The sequence below is a fragment of the Podarcis pityusensis genome, assembly GCF_964106645.2.
Source record: "Podarcis pityusensis genome assembly, chromosome: 15".
NCBI lineage: Eukaryota > Metazoa > Chordata > Lepidosauria > Squamata > Lacertidae > Podarcis > Podarcis pityusensis.
This window is the reverse complement of record NC_138040.1, coordinates 34,825,256-34,839,436: the sequence shown is the minus strand read 5'-3', so window position 1 is coordinate 34,839,436 and position 14,181 is coordinate 34,825,256. Positions and strand designations below refer to the sequence as shown.

The 14,181-nt window shown below is 43.9% G+C and overlaps 1 protein-coding gene across 4 annotated transcripts in view; it reads right to left on the bottom strand.

Moving 5' to 3' along the window:
* Positions 1 to 365: 365 nt before the first annotated feature.
* DBNL (drebrin like) overlaps positions 366 to 14,181 on the bottom strand; it is a 38,317-nt gene continuing 24,501 nt past the window's right edge. Inside the window, exons 8-14 of one of the 4 annotated variants that reach the window (XM_080982479.1) lie at positions 13,427 to 13,481; positions 12,919 to 12,993; positions 10,608 to 10,713; positions 8,469 to 8,618; positions 7,030 to 7,151; positions 4,929 to 5,034; positions 366 to 2,811 (exon numbers count right to left, since the gene is read on the bottom strand). In XM_080982479.1, coding sequence (XP_080838605.1) covers positions 2,672 to 2,811; positions 4,929 to 5,034; positions 7,030 to 7,151; positions 8,469 to 8,618; positions 10,608 to 10,713; positions 12,919 to 12,993; positions 13,427 to 13,481 — 754 coding nt within the window. In that variant the 3' untranslated portion in view covers positions 366 to 2,671. The remainder of the gene's footprint in view (positions 2,812 to 4,928; positions 5,035 to 7,029; positions 7,152 to 8,468; positions 8,619 to 10,607; positions 10,714 to 12,918; positions 12,994 to 13,426; positions 13,482 to 14,181) is intronic. The other 3 variants (XM_080982481.1, XM_080982480.1, XM_080982482.1) reach the window with 3 other exon arrangements.

Sequence of the window (14,181 nt, the reverse complement as noted above, 5' to 3'; positions counted from 1 at the left end):
CAGCACCTCTTCAATCTTCTACCCTCGGGCAGGAGATATAGAAGTATAATCAGTCACACCAACAGGCTAAAAAACAGTTTCTATCCATGGGCTGTTAGGCTGCTGAACAGAAAATAATATAGCGCAACTGACTTTTGGGGTTGGTGTGTTGTGCGACAAGCACACAGAGTGCAATGAGACTGTTTGTGTGGAGGGAGGGAGGCTCGGTTAATTTCATTGTACACAGTTTGTACATTGACAATAAAGGTATTATTATTAGATAGTCAGTTGAGGACATGGATAACTCAAGACCAAAGCCATTCTTTGACCTTGAAAAGGGCAGGGAGCAAACCACACATGAAACAAACACACACCATTCACTGGAGTAATTTAAATCACTTCATTTTATTATTATTATTATTATTCAGATCATCCTGATACAAGTCACAAGCTTTTCCCCACTCCCAAATCTTCATGCACGGCAGAAGGCTGGCAAAAAGGAGGATATGAACAGGAGATGCAGTGAACAGCAGCAACCGAAATAGCAATGATCCTCCAGCGTGATGATTAGCAATTCTAATAAGAATCAACTCTAAAGAATTCCCTGTGAAGCCATGGCTTGCCTGCTGCAAACATCCCAAAGGGAACATGTCTTAATTGTTCCTGAATGGGAAAGATGGAATTAAGGGGGGGGGGGTCCATTCAAAATATTCCCCAAAGCTGTCAGGGCAAAAGAGGCCCCATATTCATTTGGAATGGAGAGTTACCATGGGGAGCGCTTCTGGAAAGATTTCCACTACATCTCGAGCCAATATGGTGCCCTCGAGGAGCTGCTAGACTACAAATCCCATCAACTCTGGCCAGGGGCTGATGGGAGTTGCGGTCCAACAGCATCTGGAAAACACCATTTTGACTACCTGGAGAAATGACAGAAATGCTGAATTAAAATGGAATGGATAGTTTAGCTTTAGCTTCTGCAGATCCAGAACGAAGAAGCATGTGGAAATTAAACAGCCACTTTCTGGAAGCTGCTCCCTATCTTTTTTTTAAAAAAACAACAACCTGTCACTTTCTAAAATGCCACTGAATACAACTTAGTTGGGAGACTAGCAGAGAACTGCCTTAGAATCTCTTAGTTCCATAATTACCACCACATCATGCATAAAAGCAGGGGAGACAGGGCTTGAACCTTGCAAGGCCATTTCTTTTACATCCTAAGCAAACAGATCCACCTTTATAATACTCATTCTCTACCTCAGATACCTGCACAGGATGCATGTTTGAAGTTCCTTGAGAATCCTATCCAGGCTGCCTTGAGCAAGACAAATAACAGGAATGTAAAAAATGGCTAATTGGTTTTTAAAAAAAAACAACATACACCTGTAAGCTAGTATGCCATGAAGAGGTGATGCTCAGTGGGAGTTTGATGAAAGCCACTTAAAATTCAGCACCTGAACCCAGGCATGAATCACAAACACGCTTACTAGTTTAGTACTATTAGCTGGTGTCAGTCAGAGCGATGCACAGTGTCACGCAATTACACAGCACAAATCCGGGACACTCCTGAGTGCTCAGTTGTGTCTGAGGTTTCTTTTAGGTTCTGTTTTATTTGAATATTAAAGGGGAGGGGAGGAATTAATCCAAGTATTATGTATATGCAACATAAAGCTTAAAAAAAAAACCCCAGAAAAGATAATGCAGAAATCAAGTCCCTCACATATGAACCAAACCACACAAACACGTACAGACAGAGCATTGTATTTAAAGCAATGTGCACCACAGCTGAAAGCTAGCACTGCTTGCAGGGCATTTGTCTATTACCTGCTTTAATGGTGTTTTGTCTCTGAAGCCATGTCTCAAGAAACATGGCTAGCTTTTACTTTAAAAGCAAGGGGGGAATTTTCCACACAGACTTAACAACCTAAAAGCCAGGCAACTTGGTCCTTGCACAAAGGTTAGAGTAGTTCGAGGGCACAATCTCCCATTCAGGACTGACTCCACTGAAATGGAAGGCGAGTTGCACAAGAACACTGGGGAGTGATCGCACAAAACCATTCATTTTGACAGGGCAAGCCCTGAAGCAGCTCCTAGTGGATTGGCATCTCAAAGAAAAGGGAGCAGAGAAGCCTGCAACTCGCAATCCATTTTCTCCAAAGCAGTGTTCTGGAATAACTGTGGACTGTGGGCCCGAATCACACAGACAAGTTACACAGGCTATTAAGTAAACACAGTAGATGTTTCTTAAGATACCTCCTTATGCTATCTTAGAAAGTTGCAACACACGGAATGAAAAAATCAGTTTGCATTGGGGAGAAGGGTAGGTTAGGAATATATTTCTGCTAAGCACTATCTTCTAAATACTCCACACTGGTGTTCAGAGCGTCTCTCTGTGTGTTTGAAGAGGGTGTGCTAAAGGGCAATTTTTCCATTAAAAAAAGTGAAGGAAAGTGTTATGCAATGTCAAGACTGATTCCCTACCTTCACTTGAAAAGTACCCATTAAGGAAAATTAAAAGGAGGGAAAGGAAGAGGTCTGCTTCACTGGGCAGGGACAGATACTGCTCCAGCAACAAGGGCACAGAGCAACGAGCACTTCACTCTTAAAAAGCCACACAATTCCACCTTGAAGAACTGGATTTGATGAGAGTTGTTCTTTCAGGTATTGCTTGCATTCTTCCTCCGGCAAAGGCCAATTATTCAATGAGTTCTACATAGTTGGCAGGGAACATCCCAAAGTGACCATCGGGACCATAACCACGCCACCAGCCCTCATCGATCATCTCAATGCTCGTGATAATGTTCTCAGGGTCAAAAGAGATCTCCGTGTCATCAGCTGAAAGGTGGGAACAGACAAGATTTCAGGGGAAAAACAATTACTTGTTTAAGGAGCATATAGCCCAGCAAGAGTGAATACTCAGGACCACTTTGACACGGTTTAGTTATGCCTTAACTCAGGGTAGGCAACCTAAGGCCTGGGGGCCGGATGCGGCCCAATCGCCTTCTCAATCCAGCCCGCGGACAGTCCGGGAATCAGTGTGTTTTACATGAGTAGAACGTGTCCTTTTATTTAAAATACATCTCTAGGTTATTTGTGGGGCCTGCCTGGTGTTTTTACATGAGTAGAATGTGTCCTTTTATTTAAAATGCATCTCTGGGTTATTTGTGGGGCATAGGAATTCATTCATATATTTTTTCAAAATACAGTCCGGCCTACCACATGGTTTGAGGGACGGTGGGCCGGCCCACGGCTGAAAAAGATTGCTGACCCCTGCCTTAACTGCTAAGAGATCCTGGCTATGTCACCTTGCTTGGCAACATTAATGCATATCTGCCTTTGCAGGGATTCTAGTGGGGTGGAGGAGATGACATAGAATGGAACTTAACCCACCCAAACAGGAAAAGGCCTTATACCATGACAGACAACTTGTATATCTAAGCCTGGTAGTGATTGTGTCAATGGCCAGCAATTCTCCAGGGTCTCCTGTGAAGACCTTTCATATCACCTGCAACCTGATCCATTTTTAACTGGAGATGCCAGAGACTGAACCTGGGAACTTCCGCCTGCAGAGCTCTACCACAGAGGTACGTTCCTTTGGCCTATCTACATCCTGAACTAGGAATGTCCATCATCCTTTAGAAAGGTGGCTGATGTCTTGGTACCAGGTTCTGCTAGAACTTTCGATACCAAAGTAAGTGCGGGCTAAGGCTTCATTTGCGAAGTAGCCCTGCAGTTAGAAAATTTATGATGCTGAAGGTAAACTGCTGTAATACTGTCAGGGAACTGCCATTGGCTCAGAGGCAATAAATAGAAGGGCAGTTGTGTTACAGGGAGCCTCTGAAAATCTTGCGAAGCAGTTCCTCTTCCAGGGAGGAGGAAAGCCTCACCTCCAGTGGGAAAGAGGTGCAAGGACCAGAGGATGCTGGTGGGAGCCTTAACACCGCTCCTGGGCAAGCTGGACAAGAGGGAAACACGCCCTTGTCATTGCCCATCCTACGCAGTAGCCTAAGGCGCAAAGAGGGAAGGAGAAGGTTGGGGGTAACGAAACTCTTATGTTGGGGGAGGTCCAAAAAAAGACCACTCCCGGATTCTGCTAGCAATTGAGCCCGACATGAGCTTTGGGACTCTTCACTGTAAATAGTCTGCACCAAAATAAAGTCTGTAAAACTGAGGTCGGAGTCCTGCCTGGTTACTCTCAAGCAACCGCAACAGCCATCTGACAAATACGTTGCGTAAGGGACTGCCGTTGACAACCATCAAAGATTTCTAGATGCATGAAACATTACTTCAGTGCACCGGTGTCTGTGCTACCTTTCGGGGCTGGTTTTACTTATGGAACCCTCTTTTGAAAATGGTTTCATCCCAACATATGAAGGAGGTTGTATCCCTCCCCCCCCCCATACGCTGCCATGCGCTTTGAGATCAGCTGCAAATACCAGCCATGAATCAAGTAGAGACAGCAAGTGTTCATAGAGAAGTGCTCTTTGACCCTCTCCTACAACACATGCTTTGTGCTGTGACTAAAACCTATTGCTTCCAGTTCCCATCTCTGTGGCTGTCACTGTGCAGCACAGGAAGGGAATCTTCCTGTTGGTAGAATAAATTCACATATCAGAATTCCTAAGAATCTCCCCAATGTTTTTCTTTTTTTAAAAAAGGAGATGCTAACAACTATAGGAAAGAGTGTGTTTCAAGTGGGCTTCTGGTAGCCAGAATAAAGGATAGTTATGCTTCACCCTTTCTGGTTCCTTCTTCCCTGGCCATCACACCAGCCGCCTATTGTTCTGTCCATCCTTTAACTACTAAATTGGGACAGGACCTAATCTACTCTATAGGGGGCACAATGTGAGAAAAACACATCCTGTAACTTCTATCTAACCCGAGTGGGAACAGACTATGCCCAGAGGCAAGCATTTTGGTTAATGGAAGAAAACAAACGACACAGAACATACCAGCTTGATAATCATAGAGAGCTCGAGCGCATAAGCCTTTTCCCTCCAAGTTAAGATTTTGTTGGTAGTTATCAACATAGTCATATTTAGTATCTTCTGGCTGTTCCTGCAAATGAAGAGTTAACAGAATGAAGCAGGATATGTCAAATGGTACTGACAGCTACTAAGGGTCATTAGTTTAAAAAAAAATCTTCCAGCTAAACTCCAACAAACAAAACCCATGTGTCAAATATAAGCCAGTTTATACATGTTAAAGGTGCTTGCTTGGGGGTGGGGTGGGGAGCGTGAATTCAGAGCAAGAAGATGGAAGGGTGAAAGAAGCAGATAGAACAGCAGTGGCTACAGTGGTGCCCCGCAAGACGAATGCCTCGCAAGACGAAAAACTCGCTAGACGAAAGAGTTTTCCGTTTTTTGAGTCGTTCCTCAAGACGAATTTCCCTATGGGCTTGCTTCGCAAGACGAAACGTCTTGCGAGTTCTTGCGAGTTTGTTTGCTTTTTCTTAAAGCCGCTAAGCCGTTAATAGCCGCTAAGCCGCTAATAGCCGTGCTTCGCAAGACGAAAAAACCGCAAGATGAAGAGACTCGCGGAACGGATTAATTTCGTCTTGCGAGGCACCACTGTACATTCATGTACCACAGTAAACGATAGGTTTCGGCTTATCATGGTTTCTTAGGCATGGGCAGTGCACTAGCCTGAACTCCAGACAGCTCCTGCTGCATCTCTCCCTTTGTGTGAGTGGAGAAATGAACCAGGAAGTCACACTTAAACCTCTGAACCCAAGGTGGTGGCATGTCTCTCCCTAATAACCCAGGGTGGTTTAAGGGTGGCCAGAGATCCTGGCTTGTTAGGGAGAAACAAACCACAACCCTGGGTTCAGATGTAATGTGAATACAAGCTTTATTCATTTACAGTGGTACCTCAGGTTACATACGCTTCAGGTTACACACTCCGCTAACCCAGAAATAGTGCTTCAGGTTAAGAACTTTGCTTCAGGATAAGAACAGAAATCGGGCTCCGGCGGCGCGGCGGCAGCAGGAGGCCCTATTAGCTAAAGTGGTGCTTCAGGTTAAGAACAGTTTCAGGTAAAGAACGGACCTCCGGAACGAATTAAATACTTAACCTGAGGTACCACTGTATATGGGTCTGGAGCAAACATTCTCCCTCTGCTACTGCAAGGGCTCTTGTGCTAGCAGACAGGTAATCTAGAGCAACAGCTGCACTAGAAGAAACCCATCATGCAACAGATTGAGCAAACTATTGCACAAATACAAAATCCGCAATCTGCTTCTATGTTCCCTTGCACAACAATGTTATGCAGGAGCAAAACAGATTGGTGGCTATTTTCCCCTATTATTGAGTTTATTAGGGCTTGCTCAAACTATGAGGGTCAACCATCATTATCTCAGAGGAGGTTGAGTAAAGGCTAGGGCATACTAAGTGTATCACATTTAAATTTATTGATATTTTAAAGGAAAACAAATTTTAAAAACCCAAGCAGCAAGGACAACCTTCCATCAAGATACAAGTAACATATGGTCTACTCAAAACAGAAACAGAAAAACTGAGTATAGGATACAAAAGGCAAGTGGTGTAAAAGTATCTCAATAACCCATCCCAGGACTGATGAATGTGTGATGGGTGGGTCTTTAGAGACACCATCACTGACATACTGAATTAAAGAATTCAGTCTGTTCTTCCAAGCATATGAGCTGAAGCACTATCTCGAGGGTAACCAATGGGGTGCCTTCTGGCTGCTATAGACATCTGCTCTCATCATCCTTGACCACTGACAATGCTGGCAGTTCCAGCAAGTTACCCATGCCGTCTTCCACAATCTTTCCTTCCCCCTCTCGGTTTTTTGTTATGCACAGGATCATGAACTGAGTGCAGGGACACGAACTAGGGATCCTCCCCTAGTTTTCCACCACCCCAAACATTTTTTCGGATTATGCAAATCTCTGGGTTCCCTCACACCTACCGATCCCTTCCCCTTGCACATGAGTAGCACCACTCTGGCTACATATGCAACAGCACTCGCAAGCGGAATGTAAGAAGCAGATCGGCATAAATAACGCAGGAAATGATCTCGTGGAGACTAACCTCAGGGGGTTCATCATAGATAACTCGTTCACTAGGGGGTTCTTCGTACACAGCTTCGTGTTTCTCTTCCGGTTCGTAGGTCGGAGCGCCTGATCTGTAGTTGTTCTGCCTGACAGAATCACCTGGAAGAACAACACACTCTTCTGTTTCAGCCATTAGGTTTGCTATCAATTTCATCTTTCCTGAACGGGTCTTCATTCAGAGAAGCCACAAATACTGCACACAATCTCAAAGGCAGCAGGCAAGAGGAATGCAGGAGAAAGTTTGCTACTCAAATGGAATGGTTAGGATCCATTAATGAATGGCTTGATGATGGCACCCAAACGTTATTAGATATTAGATATGAATGTAAAAGTCTTCCCATGCTTAGAGCAGCAGTCGAGACATGGTTTTTTAAAAAGGATTTTTGCTGGATCGCTTTGCAGTTCTGATCACCCTATAGGTATACGGATTCACCTTTGCCACACCTCACTTCTTCCTCTCAATTAAAGTCATGCTGTGACCTTTGACTGTCACCTGTCCTATTTTCGACTAAGTATTTAAATTGCAAGCCTGCCACCAAGGAACTGTCTTTTTCAAAATGTAATGTATAGCAACTCCTCATTTTTTAGTACTTTATGAAGATAGAATTACCCTTTGCAAAAAATAAAAATTCTTTTACGATGACAGTATCCTTCAACTTTTTTTTGAAAAAAAAAAATTATTCTGATACCACTATATGGTGAATCTAATTCTTAAGCTTACAGATGTTTATAGCGAAATGTAAGACGATTGTAGACAATGTTCAGCCTCAATTATGAGTCCAATGATTCAATGGGAACCACCAGGTTTCTGTTTTAACTTGCAGTGCTTCCCTCATAGTCTTTGAGCATATGGGCTTTCGCAGATGATTTAGCAGAACAGCCTATGCAGTTATATCCCTCCCTTTCTTGGCAGGTTAGTAACTTTTTACTTGCTTTCCCATTCTCTCTTCTTTAGCCACCCACTAAAACTCTTACAAATGTCGGGAATTCCCTGAATCAACTGAAAAATAATCAGCTCTTTTTTTAAGCTTGCCCGTTACAAAAGCTACTGTCTTTCCTAGAGCAAAATATAAAGATCTACATACAGCGGTATGGGGACACTTTATACAAGTAGCAGGCACACACATGCGTGTGCACAAAAAGGATTTGGAAACCTACCTAGTTTTTTAAAATGTGGCTAGGTAGCCCAAGGAATATTTAGGGGGGAAATATTTTGTTTTAATGGAATGGAAACGAAAAGAGTTTTAAGTATACACCTCCCCACGAAACTAGATTTCAAGTTGTGTTTGTTATACACTCCTCCTTCACTATGCTTGGGACAAACAGATCATGGGTGACTACCTGAACATCTTCAGCTATTAAAAACCTGCCATAATCAAGGAATTGAACCCATAAGCTCTCTTATATCAGCTTTACCAAGTTCAGGAACGGGAGAGACTGGAGGTGTATCGTGTACAGACGAACGGACAACAGGAGGAGGGTGAACATCTTGCACGGCAGGGTGGACAGGGGATACGGGAGCCTCTGCTTGACTGTTCTGCTGGAGAAAGGGGCTCCGCAACTTGCCTGGGAAAGGGGGCACATCAATACAACACACAAAATGGTGAGATAGACGCATCTTTCCGCGACCATTCACTAAGCAGCCCTTAGACAACCCATGTGATTTAGTTCATTATTGCCTGCACGATAACCATTTTAGTATACGCCGTACTACTTTTTGATTGTGATGTTATCAGTTTATAGCTGTTAGTTGTCTTGGTCAGCTATTACAGAGATAGACATAAGCCACATTTTTATAATGAACAAACAAACAGAAAAATAGAATGGTTTAGAATGCTGCTCTTTTCATTACTATCTGCACTCTGGTCCCATAATTATGGCTTGCCAGTTCAGACACTGTGTCTAAAAAAACCCCCATTGTTTTTTGTTTTGTTTTTAAATACTTGTTTAACCATTAAGGGATAAGGAACATACAATGCTCTGAATTTTGTTGCACACCACCTCCTATCAGCCCCAGCCAGCATGCCCAATGGGAAATGATGGGAACTGCAGCCCAATAACATCTATGCCAAACCATAGTTAAATTTCTTTAGCTTTTATACAGAATGATCAGAGTAAAACTGTATGTAGCATGGCATACTGGAAAGCATCTGTCCTGGAAAATAACTGCCTCCAACTTCTTCTGATTCTGTTTAAGGGTGCAATCCTATACTGAGGAACTATAGGATCTGGAGTAAACCCCTGTTATACCAGTTATACCATGCTAGTAAAACAGTCTACCAGGGAAAACATTCCACTGGCAAAGAGAACAGCTGAAATGGAACGGTCGTGGGTAAGGCTTGGATGTTACAGGGGGGAAGGACACAATTGTCAAATTGTATACCCCTTCAATACAGTGTCACACCTTCCTAAAATGTTGTGACTTTGCATCAGCCCAATTCCCTAGTGCCTAGAAAACTCTCTCCCATCGACTTCAATGGAAGGATGAGAAAAAGGCAGCTGCCCCAGCAGCAGGGACTGCCGCATCCACATCACCCAGAGGAATATAGAATACTCTGTAACTCAACACCCAATCAAAGGACACCACCACCACCACTATATAAATCCCATGAACAGAGAGGTCATAGCTCAGATTTGATATAGCCAGGTGCCCTCTTTCTGTCCCCATGTTGTGCACACTTTGAGCTCACAAGCGAGAGGAGAACGAAAGGGAGAACACTAGCACAAAACATACTGGTCTCTGGAACATGCCTAGAGAGCTGAGCACATTGAAACCACACCTCTTCCTAGAACCTTAACGTGTAAAAGGTAAAAGAAAAAAAGAAAAAGGTAAAGGACCCCTGGATGGTTAAGTCCAATCAAAGGTGACTATGGGGTTGTGACGCTCCTCTCACTTTCAGGCCGAAGGAGCCGGCGTTTATCCACAGACAGCTTTCCGGGTCATTGGCCAGCATGACTAAACTGCTTCTGGTGCAACGGAACACCATGACGGAAACCAGAGCGCACGGAAACACCGTTTACCTTCCCGCCACAGTGGTACCTATTTATCTACTTGCACTGGTGTGCTTTCAAACTGCTAGGTTGGCAGGAGCTTGGACAGAGCAACAGGAGCTCACTCCGTGGCAGGGATTCAAACCGCCAACCTTCTGACTGGCAAGCCCAGTGGCTTAGATCACAGCGCCACCCACGTCCTCACCTCAACATGTACCTTGCCTTGGGACTCCAGACCCAAACACCCAGTGCTGAGCCCCACTCTAGCAGATAGGATGGGGGCAAGATAGAGCATTCCACAAAGGAAGGAGAAAGACTTTCTATGCAAAGCAGCAGGGGACTGAACTAGTCCCGAGTGCCAACAGTGAGAGGGGAGAGCAAAAGGGGCTTATTGACTCATGTAGGGGCTCCTGCTCACTGTCTGTGAGAGTGGGGGAGACAAGTATTGCACAATGTGCTGAAGGGACTAAGCATGTTTCAGATACAAAGGCCATTCCGCTGGTACATCTGCAATGATTCTCCAGTCCCAGCGTAATAACAGTATAGAATTGCTCTGTCAGATACCTGGCTGGGAACTGACGACTGCACCATCTGTGGACATGGACCTCTCCTTTTGTTTGAAGATGTCACGAGGATTCACTGATCTTTGTCCTATTATTGATGCTGCTTCCTGCACAAAGAGAAAGATTTACTGAGTCCCGGGGAAGCATAGCATTTGAGAGGGCACAGGATTTAGAAATAGCATCAATGCTTCCACCTGACTTCAACATGCAAGGGGAAGTGCTGTCATTGGCTGCCAATATATTACAGTTCATTCATCATCGCTAACCAATTTACCGGCAAAATCCAGGGATACAGGAATGCGTTAGAAAAGTCTTCATGGTTTCTTTTAGGGCTAGAAGACTCTGCACGTCATAGGAAAAAATGAGGAAACACTTTCACAGGTTGATTTGCTAAAATTCCCTGGACATTTTTATCAGGTTAAATCGATTACCCTGATGAAAAGCAAACTTCTATGCATCACAGTTCTAGCTTTGTTTTTACAGTGGTACACACTTATCCTGGCCCTGCAAAGATATTTCACTATTTCAAGGTCAGATAGTAAGGCTGCTCAGAAATGCGAGGTTCTCATGCAAAATACAACCACTGTGTGTATATTCTTTAACTATGCTCATTATTGAGGATTGACTTGGAGTTGTTTAATGCAGCAAGCTGGATTTTGAATTAGTTCCACTATGAGGAAGATTCAGAAGCAACCTTGTCAAAAAAGAGAAAGACCCTCACAAATTTGCTGAGTGTTAGCAAGAAGGCATAACTTATGCAGTTCAAGAAGCTCAAAGGGAGTACAGGTGCCCATGCGAAAACCAGCCATCTAGCATTAAAAAGGGATTTCTCAAGAAACAGTCCATGCTCCTCTGAAAGGGAAAGAGGAAGTTATCAGGAGCCCCACATGCAACTGGGCAAGTCTTAAGAGTCCAAGTCAGAGTTCCAAAAAGGTGAAGAAGAGATCCAAGAGACCGAGAGAGGATCCAGCTAAGAGATATCATCCAGGACCACCACCAGAGGAGAAGACCCAGCTTATGTCATTCTAACGGAACAGCAGTGCAGGCAGTAATCCTTACAGGGAGTTCAGCTGACAAGTTTGCAAGAGCCATTTGACTGGAGGACGGCTTTAATAATAGATTCTGGACCTTCATGCTAACGAGCATCCAAAAGCACGTATGCGCAAAAGCACATGTGTGTGTGTGCATAGCTACTGCATTGTAACTTCTTGTGGAATATCCCCAAACTTGAGGTTATGGTTTATAAAATATTATGCTGCCATCCCAGCAGTTATACAGTGTTCTGTATTTCACTACTTGCCTGGCCGCCAGTGAGTTGCAGGATGAGGAGGTACAGAGTACTCCATTCTTCCCTTTGGCACCACATTTCTTACTGGACGTGAAGAAAGCAAAGCACTCTCTTCCTTCTGCACACTCAGTGCGGAAACTAACCTTGCAAAAGTTCAAGGTGGGCTTGCAGAGAAGGGACCGAGAGCTCTGCTAGCCAGACCCTCTTGTGGGTAAAAGCAGGCTTGCAAGAATTCTGGAAGCTGGTAACTTTGGTGGGTTTGTTTACAAGTAATGCATGAGGTGAGAAATAGTTGTGCTCAATAGTTGTGGTCACTCTTAAGAACAGAACCAAGGTTTCATAATCTTGGTGAAGGTCTGGCCAACAGCTCTCTGCAACACCAGCCGAAAATTCAAATGCAAGTTTTTTTGGAAGGCACAAAGGCCAAGAAGTGTATGGTGGAAATTGCATGTGTGTGTCATGATTTGAGCACTCAAAGACTACTAGTACCTTGCTTCTCCAGAAGCGCAATTGCAAAACTGAGCTGAGGCCACAGAAGTGAATCAAGAAAAAGTAGTTGTATACAAGGCATATACACTCATAAGTGGTCAGGAAAATACACTGGAAGCTACCACCTCCATAGAAATCCCACCACCACCACAGGTTTGATTGTGGAACTTATTGCCTCAAGATGTGCTGAAGACCAAGAAATAAGAAAAAATGGAAGATTCTCTATGAATGATCAGGCTTTCCAAACCAATAAGAGGTTTCGAAAAGGTACGCAGATTCTTTCTGATTCGTATAGAAAGCATTTTATTTATTTATTTATTTTGACAGAAGCATGCAATGTAGAAAACAGTGAGTGTACTGGGACAGATAGATTATAGTCCTTTCAACAAAGCAGTTGCTATTGCTGCTTTGATCCAGTATTGAGAAGCAATGTAAAAAGAACAAATTTGGAGATGCAGATCACTCTGAATGCTAAGGAGTTACAAAGCCTGTGTAAGAACGAAGTAGGACTGTCAAGGATCTTTCTCCCATGTACCTGGGCTTTCTCCACAGACTCACTCCTCCTTCGGAAACCCCTCTGCATCTTGCTGAGGTCTTCGTCCTGCTCCTTCTGTAATATAAGATGACTCCCTTACACCCATGGTAAGGTCAAGCAGAGGCAGTTCTGAGTCTATACGTCTGCACTCTGGAAGATGGAACCAACTCACGAGAAATGAGACTTAGGTATATGATGAACATGAAGATCAGCCTTTGCTCTGAACTGCTTTGCCCAGTCATGCAGCCTGCCTAAGAAAATGATGACCAACAGACACCACCGAATCCAGCTCTCCGTATCACACTTAAAAATGAAATGGATATTTAAGCTGTGAATGATGAACAGCATAAGAAGCATTTAGAGAACCCAGTGCTTGCCTGCAAGTATCAAGACAGGACTTGGTGCTGTTCTGTGTGATCTTTGTGGGCAACACAGCTTCCTCTGTATTCATAAGTCTTTTTAAAAGAACACTTAGACCAACAGGAAAAGTGACAATTTCAGACCTTACCCATTGTTGTTTTTCTTTATTGACTGACTCCGTTTCCTGCTGTTGCTGGAATTTCCTGCAAATTAAAACAAAAACCTCCACAGTTAAACGAAGTTATGTCAATGACGGTTCAAATATTCAACATAAAAGTGCTCCTCTGTATTCAGACTCAACCTGGCGTTCAACTGGGATAGAAACCCAAGAGTTTGCACCCATTCCTATTACCCAACATAACCAATTTTGTCCCCAGGCCCCATTTCAGAAGCTAGTGTCAAGCTTTAAAGACTTAAATGAACTGGGGCCAAGGTAACTGGAGGACTACCTCATCTCTGCATATGTATACACTGGTGCACAACTCATTGCTCCCCTCTTACAAGTGGATTACAAGGAACATCAGGAGAAGCTTCCTGATGGTGTGTGCTATCTGAAGGTGGTAGACTCTCCTTCAACAGAGGACTCTAAAACAGAGGCTGGATGACCAGCCATCATGGGTGCTGTAATAGTAGATGAGGACAGACTGCAGCTGAGCGCAGCAAAGACTGTAGAGAGTGTGATTTTTAGAGCGTCAGACTAGGACTTGGGAGACGAGGATTCAACTCAATTCCAACTCAGCCATGAAATTCACTGGGTGGCCTTGGAGCAGTCACTCTCTCTCAGCCTAACCTACCCCTCACAAGTTGCTGTGAGTGTAAAATGGAGGGGTGCGGAAAGAAGAACACTACTGTGAGCTCCTTGGGGGGGGGGGAAGGAGGAATATAATAAAGGCAATGATAACT